Source organism: Calypte anna, chromosome 13 (assembly GCF_003957555.1).
Source record: "Calypte anna isolate BGI_N300 chromosome 13, bCalAnn1_v1.p, whole genome shotgun sequence".
Classification (NCBI taxonomy): Eukaryota; Metazoa; Chordata; class Aves; order Apodiformes; family Trochilidae; genus Calypte; species Calypte anna.
The window spans coordinates 974,186-992,710 of NC_044259.1; the positions used below are offsets into that span (position 1 = coordinate 974,186).

Here is an 18,525-nt window from a genome sequence, read left to right on the forward strand (position 1 = left end):
AGCTTGCTGCCTTGCCCTGGGGGGATCTGCAGAGTTACTCCAAACAAGCTGCCTGTGCAGACCTTCCTAGCAGCAGGAGGTGCTGACCGCAGCACCACGCACTAGGTGGCAGCTGGAGTTAAGGTACCCGAGGAGGATGGCTGGAGATGGGAAGAAGCCCTGGAATGTGCAGCTGTGTTTTAAATACAGCAACATGACAGGTTTCTCCTCAGCACTCCCCCTGGGTGCTAGCTGCACAGCCTGTGTACCTAGGAGAAGACTTCAGAAGCTGAGAAAGAAAGGGGGTTTCAGGAGGACATCTCTGAGGGGGATCTAGGACACAGTGCTGCAAACCCACAGCTTGTATTATTTCCAGCATTTTCTAATGAGATTTTAGAGACTGTCCCTCCCATGCAGAAGGAGGAAAGTGCAACAAAGACCACTCTCCTCTGCTGGGCTGCACATAGAGAAACTGTGGATCTCCCCTCCCTGGCACTGTTGAAGGCCAGGTTGGATGGGGCTTGGAGCAACCTGGTCTAGCAAGAGGTGTCCTTGCCCACGCAGGGGACTGGCACTGGATGAGCTTTAAGGTCCCTTCCCACCCAACCCATTCCATGCCATACAACCCTACAAGCCACAGACACCTTTTCCAGGTCCTTTTCTGTGCCTCGGCCGTGCTCATAACACAGAGCCACGTTGAACTGGGCTTTGCTGTAGCCTCGATCTGCTGCCAGTTTGAAGCAGGAATAGGCAGTCTCATAGTGGCCAGCCCTCATGCTTTCAATGCCTGAGAAGAAAATGATGTCAAAACAGGGGAAAAGAAAACAATGCAGCCTCAAATGCAGCAACCTCCCCTCCCTTCTGCCAGCTTCTGGGCCTTCCTTGCCCCATGCCAAGTGCTCTGCTCCACTTCTGGCTGGCTCATCAACCCTCAGGACCAAAGTGGCCATAGGAAAAAAACAGCAACTCTGCCTTTTAGGAATTTTTTTCTAGTCTCATTGCAAAGCAGGATCGTGGGCTGACACGACAGCATGTGTTCGCAGAGAAGTGTCTTGCTTTTTCAGGGCTGCAACCAGTGGTGTATATAGGGCAGAGATCTTTTTTATTTTCTTAGATCATTGCATCTTCCTTCAGCTCGCCTTAGAGCTGCAATTCTGCAATTGCTTTTTCAGCTTGCCAAGAAGACTGTGATCTCAGGCAATGAAAAGGATACAAGGATATGTCAGCTTGTGTTGCAAAAAAGACAAGAGATGGCTCAATTTGTAACCACAGATGTCAGGACAACAGTGCAGGCTTCAACCAAGCCTGGATTTAAATATGCTGATATAAATCAGGTGGCAGGATGGGACAAAGGACAATAAATCTTTCAAAGCACAGTTGAAATTGCTGAAAGGAGGTTTCAGTTTGGTTATATGCCATCTCTGCCTTTGCACAAAACCTGCAACAATTTGGAGGTCCTTCAAAAAGAGAAATGTCTGGTTTAAGGACAAAGCAAATCCAAGTCCACATTTACCCAGGATATTCAATGCAATGGAAATGTCAATCCGGAAAATCTGCTGCAGCTGGAAAGCAGCTTCTTCTAAACACCCTGGCTGAGCTGGGTCACCCTGAGGAGTTAAAAGAAAGCTATTAAGACAGCAAAAACATTTCAAACCTTACAGGAGATCCTTTCTTGGAAACTGAGCAGTGAGACACATTTGTACTGTGCTATAGTTATCAAGAGGGTGATGTAATCTTCTGTCATGTGTCCACAAAAAAAATAAAAATCTCCCTTTCCTCCCCAGTTGGGGAAGCTGCACGGACACTGCTCACCTTCCCTCTGGCCAGGGAGCTTGGTGCAGCCTCTCAGCTACCATCAGACTTTTCAGAATTCAGCCAATACCCAGTATCACTCCTAACTCCCCCCTTCAAAAATAACATGAGCCCTGGTTCACCCTCCCACCTCGTGTGGACAGCACAAACAGCCTCTGCCAAACGTGCCCTGACAGATTGGTGGATGCTTTACACAACCCAAGCTGAGCCCTCACTGTCAGCTTCCCCAGCACTGCATGCTCCTAATAAAACCCTGCCCAGCAGAGACAATCTCTTCTCCTCCTCAGTAATGAACAGTATTTTTTACTTTTACCACAGCTCTGGGAGGCAGATTAGCCTGGCCTGCAGCTTCCCAGCTTGCCTCCACATTTAGTGCCATCGAGTGGCAGCAGTGCAGGCTGCACACCAGCTGGAGATGCCTCTGCACTGGGGGAAGTCAGGCAGCAAAAATGCCCCTTCCACCCACCAGCTTCCCTGCTCAGCCTGCACCCAGAGCTGCTGGCTGGAAACATGGCAGAGCCCCCCAGGACCTGCCCCACGGCTGATGAGTGAGCTGGAGACCCTTCCTATGGGTCCTGGAGAAAGGGGCAGCTCACAAAATGGGGAGCTCAGTGCTCAGCCCTCAGCAGATCAAGCCAATGCCCTCCTGGTGGGGGAGCAGAGATAGCTTCCATGTCAGAGAGAGGATCCCACCCTGTTAAATACTGAATTTATTTCCTCTCTGTTCACAGTGTCCTTGAGGAATTGCTCAGCTGACTGGTTTTTAAAATGGGGAACTGTCTGCACCTAAGGCTGTGAATTGCAAGGAATTAGCAGGTTTAATCACAACAAGAACAATAATTTATAGCCTTGTGACTCTCAAGCTGCTGTACTTCAAGCCCAAAGTGTCTTCCTCTCTATAACTGACAAGAGCCAGTCCTGATTTGCAGCTTCAGGAGGAGTGACACCAGCTTCTCCAGTCATGGGTTGTCTGGTCAAAACCAAAATAGCAACAGCATATAATCAGCTAGTGAAAGACTGCATCAAAATGCAAATACACCAGAACAGAACTGGATGGAGGGGCTGGCTGGTTGTTTTGGGGTCTTGTTTTGTTTTTTTCTTGGCTGCTCTGCCTAAAGCAGAGGGCAGCTTATCACATCTCTTTCTCCTGGCCTCCAGCTGTGCAGAGCAAAAAAAAGTCATGTGTGAGTGGATTGCTCAGGCTGTGCTTGGAGTGGCACTGAGATGTCCTCCTGTAGAGAGGAAGCCTGGGGTGCAGGTGGAGAGTGTGGAAAATGAAAGCTCACCTTTGCACTGTGGAGGACTGGCCCCAAGCTGGAGCTCTCAGGGATCTGAAACTTCCCTACAGAAATAAAATAAATGAGAACAAAAAAAGCAGGGTTAAGCAATGCTGTATCTTCACCTTTTCTTCCTCTAACCATCTTCTCTCCTCCACAGCTCCTTCCTAGAGGACCAGTTGCCACCCAGGCACATTAAGAACAGAAGGAGCACTGATGAAGCTGACCTGCTGCCTCAGAAGCCACCAAGTGCCACAGGAGCCCTGCCAGTCTGCACCTGCCTAATGCACCTCCTCCAGAAAGGTCTCCAGGCTTGATCTGAAGACACTGAAAGGTAAGAGAATCTCCTGCTTCTTTCTCAGAGTACATTTCAGCAAGTTGTAATCGATGCTTTACACCTCTGTGCTTCATTTCAAATGGAAGTACAACTGGTTTCAGCTCCCAGGTGCTGGCTCTTCCAGGCTTTTTTTTCTTGCTCTGTACTAAAAAGCCCATTCTCCTTCTCAGAGTCCTGATATGACTAATCAACCCCTCTTGATTCTTGCCTGTGATTCTAAACAGACTGGGCTCTTCATGTCTTGCAGCTGAAGTACTTTGCTGCCCGGGTTGAATAATTTTGTGACTTTTTTTTTACCTCTACTCCTGAATTTTCGACATTGTTACTGAGGTGCAGACCCTCTCTCTGGTGTCACAGGGAAGGTAAAATTCCCTCCTTCTCCCATTTGTAACTGCCTCGTTTGCATCCTATCAGAGCTGTGCTCCAGTTCCCATTGCCCAGGGCATCACACCAAGATCTCACGCCCAGGTGCTTCCTTCCCTGCCTCCTTTTCCAGATAATTTCTTCCCAGGGTATAGTTTTGTTTCTGCACCAGGGTGATCAGATGTGCTCCTCTGGCTTAGCTCATCACCCCAGAGGAACCCACCCTCTCGCTCATCACTGCGCTCCTCAACGTGCTGCCACCACCATGTGCTCAGCTTCCAGCTGACCAGTTTCAATCAGAATTATCTAACAACAACAAAAAATCTCAACAGCAAAAGATAAGCTCTTAACAGAGCTGTGCTGGAAGTGATTACACTGGCATTTACGCCAGCTCCTCTCTGAGGACAGTGACCTCCAGCCAGGAGGACGAACAGGGCTGACTGAGGCCAATTATTTTTAACCTGCAGCACCAGCAGCAGCAGCTGCATCCCAGGTGCTGGAAGCCTGGATGACTCCAAGGCAGTGCTGCTAAAGCAAGAAGGAGCTGTGCTCTCCCTGTGTCTCCCCATCCCCTTCTTAAGCTGCGTGGCTGCAGAGCAGGGGGATGATAAAAGGGAAAATCCCCTCCTTTTGGGGTCCAGCTCCTGGATTCCTGGCACTGTCTGGCTGCACTTGTGCCATCAGAAACCAGCAGGTTGTTTCCTGAAGTGCCTGCACACTCTTACAGTGCACATGAAGCCCTGGTCTGGGTTCCAGCTGGAGCCTCATTATTTCCCACATAAACAATTCCCCCCTGGCTATATTAAAATGTATTTTATCTGAACAAGCTCACCCAACAAGCAAGATGGCAAACACAGTTTCTGTTCATCGTTCCATCAAAAAGAATACAATCTGTGAATTTATTAGGTGTGCTTTACATTTATTTTCAGATCAGGCATAAAGTTATCTGATCTTTCTCACCATAAGACAATCTCATGCTCAGGTATCTCCCTCATGATATAATTTAGGTTTTTTGCCCTATGAACAACAGCAAACCTTAGGAAAAAAGAATGTCTGTATTAAAAATTCTCCCAGCTGTGTGTTTAAACAACACTTCATGCTCTCATGAAACTTTACATGTGGCATAGACATTTTACTCCTAAATCAGAGATTTGCCATGTACTGAGACAACATGCTGTCATTTGGACAGTTAACCCCATGAAAACAAGCCAGGAACTCACTGTGACTTTTATCAGCTTTAAATCCCTCCTCACCCCAAATCCCAGTAATCTCCCCAGATTATAGCTACCACTCCCAGAGAGCATAAGGTCATTTGGAAGAAAACACAAGGACTAACCCCTCCAGACTCCAGTCTCATCTCCTAAAAGCCTGAATTGATGAATTCTCTTGGAATTCACCTTGAGGGCTGAGCAAGCCTCAAATCCAGATTCTTCAGGGATTTCACCAGCTTTAAATCTCCCCCGTGTCAGAGCAGCAGCTTCAACACCAGGCACTCAATCCAAGCACAGTGCTTGGGTTCCTTCAGCAGGAAACTGAGAAACAAAAGCAGCAAAGAATCCCACCCCTCTTCAGGAGAGCCTTCAGCCTGACAGGAGTTAATACAAGTTCAACCCCAACTCTTTCTTTTCTTATTTCCCAAAGAAGGGTCAAGCCTCAGCAGAACTTCACAGAACTGAACAGAACATAGGTGCTGAACAGACAGACACAGAACCACAGCCAAATATTCTTAGGATTGGGTGTTCAGAGCACAGAAAAGCTGGGAATGCCACTGCTGGAATGTTCTGTGCAGCTCCATTTCTAGTTCTTCAGATGTGTTCCATGATGTAACCTGACTACACATCCTTCCTTTTATTCCCCGTGCAGTCTTGCAGCTTTCAGTGGACTGGATGCCCAACACTCACATATGCAGCAGTTCATAAATATTTTGTATTTCCCCCCTGCTCATCCTGTACTAACTGAATGTTGCTCAGAGCTAGCTCCAAATGAGGAATTAATAATCTTCTCATACATGGTCTGGATTGCTCATCCCACAACATCCAAACGCTTCATCAGAAGGAATTCACAACAAGAGCTGGACAGAATCCAGCATTTCTGCCTCATGGAAAAAAAATTTTTTTTTAGTGTTTCCAATTGGTTTCATTGTGCTTTGAAATGAAAACACACTTTTGCAATGCCTGTAATCTCCAAACTGAAGTAACAAATTTTACAGTCCTGCCAGGGGTAAAATACAACTCCCCAGGGCAGCATTCAGCTGCTGTAACACTGAGACTGGCTGTAATCACCTGCTCCTTCACTGTGTGCCTTTCACTTGCAGCAAAAAAAGCTTCAAGTGAGGCACAAATTGCACGGAAAAAAGGAAGATGTGATCGTGCAGCCGAGGACTTGCTGGCAGTAAATATGCAGAATGCTATTTATAGCAGCTTTTAAATTAATTTCCCTAAGTTTTCATTTCTAAACACACTAAAAGTCATAGATTCTATCATCTTGTGTTCTGTTGAAGCTGGAATGGCTCATCTGCAAAGCTGGGATGTTTGGATCCAGCACAGAGATCTTTGCTATCTGAGGTAAGGAAGCAGCTGAGAGCCATGGCAGCTTCTCACTGAACACACAGCCCCAGCCTGGAAATTCACTGAAACACTGGAAGAAAGGGTGAGGACACTCTCTTCTCTCTAGAAGGTCCTTTGCCATCGCTGCCAACAGCAAACTGGAGCAGTGAAGGTACATTCTGCTCCACTCTGTGTTCTGGAGATCTGTTCTCTAATGGGAAGACTTTGCCAGCAGATTCCCCTGCATCATCTGCCAGACGTCTGTCCTTCCCTTCCCTCTGCTCTCCCCAGTTTCTTGCTGCATTCTGATTTAGCCAGCCTCTTGGTAGCTATAAACACCAGGGAAAAAAATTAATCCTAAATCTTAGGCAGCTCTTTCTGCAGAAAGCAAAACATACTCTGAGTGAAAGGTATCACCAGGCTTCCCAGTAAAACTTTCTATGCAAAGATTCCCAAGACTTCTCACACTACAAACCTCTGGATTTTTTTCAGACTCCCCAGTGAAAATGACTTAATCTTTTCACCCTGATTTGTCTCAAGAAATTTCCACAAAGTGGATGCAGGGCATAATGTGAGAATGTAATCTGAAGACTCATTTATTGAGCAAAATCAAATTACTCTGACATATATTATCTCTGACAACTGACAGCTGGAGATGCTTGGGCAGAAAGGGTAAGGAATCAGGATTATCAAGTCATGCTTCCTCTTGGCAGAACTTTCCAGCAATCAACTGCTCTGTGATCTTGAGCTGGACCAATTAAGTTTGATTTGAATGTGTAATTTTACCTAATCACTTCTTGGAACCCATTTATACTTCTGGCTGGTAGCAACGAGTTCCACGGTTGACCTGTGCCCTGGCCAGATCTGTCCTGTCTCTGGCTTTCTTTTTTAAATCAAACTCACTACCTGAGCATTCCTCAGCTGCTTAATAATATGTGTATAATGAAAAATATTGTCCCTGCTCAGCTCCCCCAGCACTGTCAGTTTCACAGAGCACACCTGCTGCCACCTCTTTTGTAAGCAGAGGAGTCAGTCTCTGTTCCTGTCCAATTGTCTCCTTGTCCTCCCTTTCTGTGCCATTTCTGTTACTGCTTTGGAGACAGAGCCTTTCCCTGAAGTGTTGGAGATGTGGCTGCATCACAGCCTCACGCAAACCTCCCCTACTGCCTTGTCCTCAGCTCCTTCCTGCACAATAATTAACATTTAATTGGCCTCGCTGCTGCTGAGCACTGGCTTCACCTTATCAAAAGCATATCCGTGGTGACTTTAAATGTTCCCTCTGCAGCAGAGTTACTCACTCCACACTCCTCATTCCATATGTGTATTTACAGCTGCCTTCCCCTGCGTGCACTCATTTAACCCACCTTGGGATTACTCTGGGTTTAGTTCTTGTGCAGCCTTTGCTGTGACTTTCACAGCTGGCTGTCCTGAATAATTCTGCACCATTTGCTTCTGCTGCCACCTCGCTCCTCACCTCTTTTTTTCCCAAACCACTGCTGACTGTGCTTCAACAGAACAGGTTTCCAAACAGGACTTGGGGGAATCCACTGGTAAGGGCTCTCCATTTTGAAAACTGTTTCTTGTATTTAAAGGTGTCACTAGCCCAAGAACAGCCCCTCTGCCTTCCCTCACATCAGTTTTTTTTCTCCAGAGTGCTCTCTTTTCCATCGTGGCTGGTTCTCAGGAAGTTAAAAGCTGGACAGTCTTGCCCCTCGTGCCTGTTGACTTCTCCAAAGAACTCTTAAGAGGTTTATAGCTCTCTCTGCTCTCTGCAGTGGAGAGAGCTGGCCTGAGAGATGGCTTCCTAAATCCTTCCAGACCCTTTGATGTAGCACACTCCTCCAGGTATCCAGCCTCTCTCTAACACAGTTTCTATCAACTCCAAATTGCCCTTTCTGCAGTTCTGTGGCTCAAGCAACTCCCCTTGTTAAAACCCAGCATCCAGTTTGTCAGTGTTCATTCTTGTGGCCATGCAGCAGATTTAAGCACTGCTTTATAGATCATCATTAGGAGCTCAAGAGCTTGTGAAGAACACTGAACAAAGAGCACGTGGCCTTAGTGGCTGACTGGCCAGCGTTCAGGTGATCAGTTTGCCTGAAAGCTCTTCCCTGTTGACTCCCAGCAGGAAACTGTTTGTCAGGGACAGACACTTGTTCTTCCTGAACCTTCTGCTGTGCCAGCTGAAGGCATCACTGTCTCCACTTACTCCCCACCACTTCTCCCAGAGGTCCATCTCCAATAATCTGCCACCAGGCAGCGTGTCTGAGCGCTTCTTAATACGCTCCAGGCAAAAGCAGATGGGTTAAACACTCTAATTGGCAGTTTAGGTAAATTAACCTGGCTGTTTTCCTGGAGCTAATTAGGAGACATGGAAACAAAATGCTCCATTTGCCAACGGAGGGGAATGGTAACCTCTGCCTGGGGATGGGGTTGATAAGCAGTGATGGGCACACAGAAGAAAGCCAAAAATCTGGGAGAAAGCAAAGACTGGGAAATCCTGCTGACCTTTTCTGCACCACCTCTCATCACCCAGTCAGCATCCAGAGGTGGCTTTTTCTTGGGGCCTTTTTGACACCGTGATCATATGTTGCCCCCCCCTTTCCCACTTCCTCTGGGCTTCCTGCCTCTTATCAGTTTTCCTAAAGCCACTATTAGTGTTTATACATCTAGTGAGCAGCCCTGTTGTAGGCCTCATCTGATCTTCCTTGGGAAGACTCTAAATTTAAAGACGTTAATACATGCTTTCCTGGGGGACACTTCTGTTTTTAAAAGGTTTTTTTCAAAGTCCATCTTCCTGTTTTTATACACTTGATTGGAATCAAAACATCTTTGTTCCCTCCTTATCTGCAGCATAAACACTTGGGAGCACGTCCTCATCTTTCTGGGAGAAAAGAATTCCTTCAGTTTCACACCACACACACGAGTCTCCTCCATCAGCAGCTTCTGACTGCAAACATCTGTCCACAAGAAAGAACAGGCAGACCAGGAAACCTGATGCCACCTGCACAGTTGCAGCACAGGCTCCCCCTTGCCTTCAGGAGCTCTTTTTTCCTCCTGTCCCTGGACTCCTGACGCCTCTCTCTGAAGTTCTGCCTTCCCACCCTTATCCTATCACCTCCAGAGTCAATAATTGGCTGCAGACTGCTCGGCTCCCAGCTCTGCCTCGGGGAGACTCCAGAGGCTCCCCGGTCCCTTCTGCCACAAGAACCCTGCCCGCAGGACATTGCAGTACCTCCTTCTGCCCAGGGCTGGCTCTCTCCTGGCCCTGAGGGGACGCCTGAGGATGAGTTCTCCGGTACAACCTCTGGATTTCCTTTCTGCAAGAAGCAGGATGGCAGCTGCCTGCTGGGACAGCTCGTCGAGGCTTCAGCCACCACTGAAATGCAGAACAGCTCCTGTTAGCTGTGCAGTTCCCTGCACTGAGCTGGGAATCCACCCAGCGTCCTGAATTAAACACAGATTTCCGTGGTTCTGTCAGCAGCCGAGTTTTGTGGATCAATCACAGCCACAGGCAGGAGGAAAGTTCGGGGAGCAGAGTGCAGAACAGAAAACAAAAGGCAAGGGGCCTGCAGGATGCAGAGTGGGACTGCATTAATGGAGAAGAGATCTCCCCGAGAGACCCCAGCCCCGAGAAGGGTGTCTGCCCGCTCCTCCCCCAGCCCCAGCCCCTGACCTGTGTGCTCAGCGGGACGGGACCCCCTCCAGCGAGCCCTGTGCTCCCTCCCGCTGTCCGGCACCGACCTCAGCCAGGAGATGTGTCTGACCAGCTGCAGGAGCAGCGCTCCCAGCGCTCCCTGAGGAGAAGCGGACACAGTCACGGAAAATCCCCCGCCCCTCCCTCCTCTTGTCCCCTTTTCCAGCCCGGGCCCTCCATGCGGAGCCCCCCAACCCCTCCATGCGGAGCCCCCCAACCCCTCCGCCCTTCCCTGGAGGCTCCCCCAGTGTCTCCGGGGGAATCCCCCCGGCCCAGCCCGCTGCTCCTCACCCAGGTGACTGCTTCCAGCACGGAGCCGCGGGACCCCAGGCGGGGCAGGGGCTTCTCCCCGGGTCCATCCCGGCAGCCGGCGGCCCTAGAACAGCCCCAGGAGAACAGCGTGAAGCCCGGGATCCCCCCGCTGACCCAGACCCAGACCCGGCCCCTCCGGCACCAGGGGAAACTCCCCCGCCGAGGCCGCGGGATGGGATGGGCCGCACTCACCGCTCGGTGCTGGGTCGGTCGGGGGCAGCGGGTCCGGCGGCCCAGGCGGTTCGGGCCGGGGGCGGGCAGCACCGGGCCAGCCCGCGGCCCAGCAGCAGCCGCCACATCCCGCCCGGCGCACCATAGAGAGGGCGCGTTGCCGAGCGACGCCGGCCCGGGCCATAGAGAGGAAGGAGCGGGCAAGGCTAAGCCCAGCGGGGCTCCCGCGGGCAGGCAGTATCGGTGTCGGTACCGGTGTCGGTGTTCCCCCCACACCGGGAAACGGGCAGAGCGGGGCCGGCGGGCACAGGGCAGGCTTGGGGCGGCCTGAGCACCGCGGGCGGGTAAGGGCAGAGCGGCGCCATACCATAGAGAGGAGGGAGAGTGGCGCCCGACCTGCCCGCCCCCAGCCGACCCGGCGGTGTGCGGGGTTGGCCCCGAGAGGTCCCGGGGGGGGGGGCACAGACACGTGGGGACCACGGGGGTCCCTGCTGGGGTCACACAGACACGCGTGGAGACCCCACGGGTCCCCCCTGGGGGACACAGACACACGTGGGGACCACGGGGGTCCCTGCTGGGGTCACACAGACACGTGGAGACCCCGGGGGTTCCCCCCTGGGAGGGGGGGGACACGACACAGACACGTGGAGACCCCGCGGGTCCCCCCTTGGGGACACACAGACACACGTGGAGACCCCGCGGGTCCCTGCTGGGGGACACTCAAACACGTGGAGACCCCGGGGGTCCCTGCTGGGGACACATAGACACGTGGAGACCCCGGGGGTCCCCGTGTGGGTCGGGGTCCCTTGGAGCGGGTGCTGGGGGGCTCTCTCAGTGCCCCCCCGGGGGGTGTCCTGGGGACCCCCCGTGCGTTTTCCCCTTGGCAGGGGTGCGGTGCCCCCTTCTCTGGAGGTCTGCGAGCCCCGAGGGTGAGGAGTGGGAGTGTGGGACCCCACGCAGCGGTCACCCCAGAGCTGTGACAGTCCCGGGACTTCTCCTGCCCCGGAATGGTGGCAGGGGGGGTGCTGGGGTTGGGTTGGACGTAAAGCTGCAGCCTGCAAAGTTTGTTTCCTGCAGCAAAAATAGCAAGAAATAAACAACACAAAAGTAATTCCAGGTGTGAGGAGGAGCTCGGGCAGTTAGTGTTCTGTAATCACTGCTGGGATTAGTTGTGTCTGGGGAAGTGGGCGGGAAGGCAGAGCATTTGTGAAGGGAAAGTGTGGCCAAAGGGTTTGGGTTGTGCTGCCCCCGGGTTTGGTGATGGAACCAGAGACTTCCCTTGGCTGGGGTCTGCTCTGTGCTGCTCTGGCTGTCCCAGAGGTGTTGTCCCAGGAGATGGCAGAGTTCCCAACCTGAGAGAGATGAGGAAAGGCTTTCAGTTCTCCTCACCCTGGTGGCTTCCTTCAGAAGTGGGAATATTGCTGCCCTTGTGCTCATTCCAGCTCTTCCATGTTTATTTCGTGTTTATTTCATGTTTATTTCGTGTTTATTTCATGTTTATTTCGTGTTTATTTCTGTGTTCCGTGGGCACAGAAAGCCTGGGTCATTTTGGCAGCCTCTCTGCACAGTGGTTCTCTCCTTGCTGGTAATTCCTTTTATGGTCTCACAGTTCTTGTTCAGTATTATCTCTGTTTTATGCTTGGCTGGCTCCAAGTTGAGCTCCAAGTGTGGCTTTCCAGGATATAGGTAATCACTCTCTTTCATCAGCCTAAGCACTTGCTTTAAACTACTGAATTTCTGTTGGGTTTTCCATAGCTTTTTGTGTGTGTGTGTGTCTAGTGTCATGTGGGATACAAATCCTTTATCCTTTTCACCCCAGATTTGGCTTAATACCTTAATTACAAAGTCATTTAGTTGTCTGTTTTGGTAACTGTTTGTAATTGTCTCTTGCTAGTAGGCTGGTATTTCCTAAGCTACTACAGTTTGTTTGGGGATGAAAATTACATGCAAAATATCAGCATCTGTACTCTGTAATCTCACCCTAATTTTCTCACTCATCAAGTGCATGTCAGTAATTAATGCTCCCAAAACTTAAATTGGGATTGGTTCATTCAAGATCTTCTCAGCTAATCACTGTTTTTAATGCTGTTAGACCCAGTTGTTTGCTTTGCTTGTTTGGGGGTTTGGTTTGTGGTTTTTTATACAAATCCCCAGCCGTTTGGTGCCTTTTTCTTTTTGGTGTCCCCATCTTTGTGTCTTTTCTGCAACCAGCAAGTCAGCAGCAGAGCTGTGATTCCTGACTGAGGATGCCAGAGCAGCTGAGCAGTGTCAGCCCTGGAGATGCTGGAGGAGAGGGAGAGGAGGAGGAGGAGGAAAAGGAGGGAAATGAGGAGGAGGAAAAGGAGGAGGAGGAAAAGGGAGTGCCCAGAGCAAGACAAAGCTGAGGTGGGAAAGTTCAGAGGTGTTGTCTGGGATGGAGAGCAATGAAGGGAGCTGTGCAGGCACAGGGCTGCTGAGTGTGTTTTGTTCCTATGTGCTGGGAGAAGTGTCCCTTGTCATGAAAGGTGACAGTGATCAGGACTTCTCAGGGAGATCATCCTCTGAAAAGGGTCAGGAGAAGGGGTGGCAACTCTAAACCACTCTCCTTAGCCTGTGTCTCCAGGAGGGGATGGCCCAGCTGCTCCTGGCAGCTTTGTTTGCAGCAGGAGGAGGATGAGGAGGTGTCTGGGAACAGCCAGACTTCCCCAGCCTGCCTGCTCTGATGGGAGCAGCTCAGAGCTCAGGGCAGTGCCTGCTCCTTCCCTGCCTGCAGCAGGGCCTGGGGCACAGGGGATGAAATGGGATGCTGCCTGCACTGCTGCATCCAGGATCCACAGGCTGACACAGGGAGCTGGGGTGGTTTTCACACAGAATTCTAGGAGTAATAAACACTTTGCTCCTTAGGGAAACAAGCACCGGGTCCCTCAAGGAAAAGATTTGTTTTGGTGGCAAGAGGAAACCAGATGTTGCAAGAAAGCAAGTTAAAAACAAACATCAAAGTTCCAGGAGGTTTTACACCTTCTGAGGTCTTGTAAAAACCCTGTAATTGAAAACACTCATTTATTACCTGGCTTCAGCACTCACTAATGCCTGTCCTCCTCTTACAGCCCAGCAAAAATCAACCTGTCCCCAAGTTGTTGGTTATATTTTTGAGACATTTCTGCTGCTGGATCTTTATTCCCTGGGTGCTGGAGCTGCTTCTTTTTGTCTCCTGGTGGTAAGTTAGTTTTTCACATACCTGTTTCTTTTTCTGTGTCTTGAACAAAGTATCTTGGCTGAAATTGTAAGCTTTGATACACAGCAGTGTTGGTTTCTTTTTTCCTCTAGCCAGAAAAAAGAACCCCAAACCACCTCATCCTTCACTTTGACCAAGTCTACTTGAAACGTAATTACAGATGATATGGTTTCACAGCTCACAGACAAAGAAAATCTGTTTATTTTACTTTATTAGGTTTCTGAGAATACTTTCATGCAAAAGCAAATGTGTCTATGCACACTCTGTCAATACTGCCAGCTGCAATTTATTAAGTTTTATACATTTTTTCCACTAGGTCACTGTGGTGTTAAGCAGGATCCTGAATGCAGGATCAGTGCTGGAGGTGAGAGGGCTGAGTTTCCCAGTGAGCAGCCTCATCTTGCTCTCAACGAGTTTGTAAGGGGCATTTTTGAGGGAGTCCTAATTAGTCGTGGGCCTCAAACCTCTCTTAATAGGATTGCACTTTTCTAACAAGAAAATAAGAAAGGAAAGGTGTTTGGGCAGAAGCTGTAGCTGGCCCTGCCTGTTCAGTCTTCCCTGCAGAGCCCCTCAGTCAGACCCTGTAATCCAGAGCTGGAACTGGGAGCACGTTTTGGGGATAGATCTCGTTGCTTTGTGATGAACTGGGAAGCCCTGGGAGAATCTCTTGGTGTTGACAGCCCCTGACAGTAAATGTCACATGGATGGGGAGGGAGCTCCCAGCCTTCTGCTGACTGCTATGAGAGGAGACACGGTGACAGAGGAGCTGATTGATGAGCCATGCCAGGAGTGGAGGGAGCCTGGGTGGTGATTGCCTCTAATTGAATGGGCTGGGGAGGTTATTTCTGGGTTTCCTACCAGCACTGACAAACACTCCAGGAGAGTTTTCACCAGGGAGGCCTGCTGATTTTAACCCTGCTGCTCAGCAGCTCCCTGTTAACGCTGCCTTAACAAGACTTTCAAACTTAACTGGGCTGCTTTAGCTTCATGCCTGGCATAATAATTAAATAAATGACAACCAGAGATGGTCAGCGGTGCAATTACCTTCCAAAACGTTCCTCTGTCAGCTTTGGACTCCTCTTTTTAGGGCTTTCTCCTCGTGGCTGGGCTCTGTGATCTGACAGCACAGAGATGTTGGTTATTAAGGCTCTTGCCCATCTGATGATGCTCTCCTCTGACAGGGCCTTGTCACAGCCATGTTGAGCACAGCCCTGGAGCTCCGGGCATTCCACGGGCATGGGAGCTGCTGTAGCCCACTCACCCTGCAAAGCATCTGTTCCCACTGACCAATTAAATTGCCTTCCCTCTCTCATTAAAACCCTCGTGCAGGCTCTGGTATGTCACAGATCTTTAAAATCTCCATTATGTATTCCACTTTTCTTCTGGGTATTTTTAGCTTATACTCCAAGAAATGACGATTGTCTCTTGCACTTAAACGTATCAATTTCAGTTCCACAGACATCTCCTCTGGGCCTTATTTGAAGACCTGAGCTGACTTGAACTGCAGAATCCCCAGGGAGGGTTTCAAGACAGCTCAAAGCTCTCGGACATGGGAGCCCTGCAAGAAGGAAGAGAAATGACTGCCCTCCCCCCTTCCCTTTGGTAAGTCAGGAGCACATCCCTTACGGATTTACTTGGTTGTGCCAATTTAATGTGATTTCTTCTGAGGGCCAGGAACCACTCAAGGAAGGCTGACAGGTTTGATCAGCAGAATGGAAACTGAAGGGATAAGGTGAGAGTTATTGACCTGATAACTAACAAACAGAAAACTTCAGTGTCCCTCAAGCTAAATGTTGCACTCAGCAGGTAAGGAAAAGATGGCAACAGCTGTGGTCTTGTCACTGAGTGAGAGCCTGTTTGAGTGTAGAGGAGCAGGAGGTGAGCTGTGAAAGCAAACACATTCTGTTTGCTACAGACTATTTCCCTCTATTACCTTCCCTCTATTACTCAGCTAAACTCTGAGGTGCACAATGGGACAGTAACATTTGGGATGGAAGGAACTCTTTGTGCAGCTCCTGATTTCTAGGCACCCGCTTGCAATGGAAATGATTGCTTGCATGTTATTAATAGCTTGCTGGTAGTTGAAGGTGTTATTAGGTGTGGGACCAACTGGTTCTAGCCACTGCATAAGAAGCAGTGCTGTCCTTGAAGGAGCTGGGTTAACAGCCTGAACCACAGTGCTCAAAGGACTTTGAAAAATGAGAGAAATGTAAAAAGGTGAGAGGAGCTGTGTTAAAATGCATCAGTACAGGGGCTGGTGAGCAGCAGGGCTGGGTCGCTGCAGTCAGGTGCTGCCTGAGTGGTTCTGTATTTGTTTTAATTCTGAAACTCTAGCTTGGGGCAGGCAGATGGGAAAGGGAGACCTCTAATGAGTTATGATTTAGAAGTAATGGAAACAAGGTACTGCAAGTTACAGCAGTCTTGAGTTTGGCCTTTCCTCCCCCCTTACCTTTTCTCCCTGCACACACACTGGGGCTGTACAGAACCAAGCTGCATCCCAGGGAATGTCAGCGGGATCCCAGGTCTGTCAGGGTCTGGAGGCTGCAGGAGCTGAACAGAACATGCCCATGACAGAGCTCTTCTGGGGGGGGCCCTCTCCCCTCCCTGGCACCAGAACAATTGGGAAAGACAAATGGCAAGTGATCACTTCAGCCTCTTCAACTTTTGTCTGTAATCTTGTTTTTCACAGGGAAGCAGTGTTGTACTCACCATGTTTGTCATTCTGCCATGTATCTTTTCTGGGTTTTTTTGGTTTGTTGTTGCTTTTTATTTAAGTGAGGTTACCAAAACTACACTTGGTGTTCGAGGTACCAGCAGCTCATTTAGTGGCAAAGTCAAACTTCTCTCCAAACAGTTCTGAAATTTTTTATTTTTTATTTTTTTGACTGCTATTGGGCAATGATGGGATGTATTTGTAGGACTAGTTATGAGAACATCAGGATGCATTTCCTAAATTGTGCCAACTGGTTCAGGGCCCATCACTTTGCCTGTAGTATTGCTCTTCATGGATAGCCAGATGATAGTTGTCAGGACTGAAATTTATCTTCCACTTCATCATGAGACTGCTCAGTGCCGTGAGATCTTTTAAGTTTTTTGTACTAAATATTATCCTGATTAATTTTGTTTTTATCAAAATTCTTCCTCACTCTCCTGTCTGCTTTCACTTCTTCACACACTGAACACCATGGTCCTTGATCCCCGTGGGACTTTACTGATAATCATCTTCCACTGTGAAAACTCATCCTTTGGTCTTATCTTCTTTTTTCTAGTATTAAACTATTATTTAACTCTGTGAGGTACTTACCTGCAGTCCCTGGCTGTTTAGTTTATTTAAGAGCCTTTGATGAGACCTTCAATGTCTGATGTTTCTGGAAGCTTGGGGTGAGTTGGAAATATAGGGAAAATTTCTCAGCTGGATCTCTGCTATTTACATGCTTTTGACTTCAAAGAATTCCAGCAGATTTAGGAGGCTCAGATCCCTTTTACAAAAGTCATGTTTACTTTTCCCTAATGTGTTACTTTTATTCATGTATTCACTAATTCTGTTCTTTACTCGAGCTTCTGCCAATATCACCACTATGGACATTAGACTTAGTGATCTGCGGTTTCCTCACTCCACCACTGGATTTATTTTTAAAAACTGATTTCTTATTAGTTACTTCTCAGCCCTTTGATAATTACAGCAATTTTCAGCAAAAGGTTAGGTTCTCAGGGTATTAGTTCAGATGATTCATATTTAACAGTCTGTAGAAATCTGCTACGAGTATCATCTGCGCCCAGTGATGTTGTTCCTCGTTTCCTCTGCTTTGTCACCTGCTCTTAACAACCTCAAATTCAGACAAGCCTCCTGTGAGTGCCTCATAAACATGACACTGGTTACACAGCTTCTCTGAGATTCTCCTGGTGAACAGAGATTTAAGAAAGAGAGGTTTGGGATTTCTTTTGGCGACGGAATTATCTTTTCTGACTGCTTCTTTCATACCTGTTTATCTCGCTGCCTCTTGCAAGCTTCTTACTCTTGATGTGTTCAAGTAGGATTTACTACTTTTTAAAATTTATTTCTTTAGCAAACTGCTTCTAAACTCTCTCCTCGGTCTGTGCTTTTACATTAAATCTGCCAAAATTTATGTTCTTTTTAGTTCTCCCTTTTCAGACACAACTTCAGCTTTTTGCAGGATACCTTTTAACTTCCAGCAGCCTTCCTGATCCTCCTGGTTTATGATGCTGGCTTTTTGTTTTTCCTCAAGTCTTCTCTTGACAAGTTACATGCATTTGCTTTGAGCCTCCAATATAGAATCCTAAAATAGTCTACCTGCCACCTGAAAACATCTTACCTTTCTGGCTGCCACTCTGGGCGTTTTTTTTTTAAACAAATTTCCTAATTTTTAAATTCCCTTTCTCTGGAATTAAGCACAGCCACTGCATGTGCCAACATATCTTTGTTTCAGAACATGTAGCCTTGAGTTGGATAAGAGAATTAAGGTTTTTGGCCTAGCCTAGTCCTGAGGAGGCTAGAAATACCCAGCACTGACATGTCACTTAGGTTAATTTCACAAATTTCTTTAACTGAGAAATAAGGAAGGTTGTGGCTTGCCAGGGCTGGAGGTAGTGGGAATTCCTGCCCTGGAATATCAGCTTCTCTGTCATCCTACAGCAGATAAAATGACAGGTAATTGGGGAGGGGAAAAAAAAAAAAAAAAAAGCAATCTGGGCTGGTTTGTCCCCACAGCACTGAAGTCAGTTACTGACTTGGCTTGAGTGGTTTTGTGCTGTGCTGGTGGGAACCAAAGTGGGGAAGAGTCATGGAATGATCTGGAGCA

At 48.7% G+C, this 18,525-nt stretch overlaps 1 protein-coding gene across 1 annotated transcript in view; it reads right to left on the reverse strand.

Annotated features, from left to right (window-relative positions):
* Positions 1-10,653, reverse strand: part of DELE1 (DAP3 binding cell death enhancer 1) — a 19,755-nt gene extending 9,102 nt beyond the window's left edge. Inside the window, exons 1-7 of the mRNA XM_030459228.1 lie at positions 10,513-10,653; positions 10,300-10,384; positions 9,988-10,108; positions 9,547-9,690; positions 3,078-3,133; positions 1,493-1,586; positions 624-766 (exon numbers count right to left, since the gene is read on the reverse strand). Of these exons, the coding sequence (XP_030315088.1) occupies positions 624-766; positions 1,493-1,586; positions 3,078-3,133; positions 9,547-9,690; positions 9,988-10,108; positions 10,300-10,384; positions 10,513-10,619 (750 nt within the window). The 5' untranslated portion in view covers positions 10,620-10,653. The remainder of the gene's footprint in view (positions 1-623; positions 767-1,492; positions 1,587-3,077; positions 3,134-9,546; positions 9,691-9,987; positions 10,109-10,299; positions 10,385-10,512) is intronic.
* Positions 10,654-18,525: the final 7,872 nt, after the last annotated feature.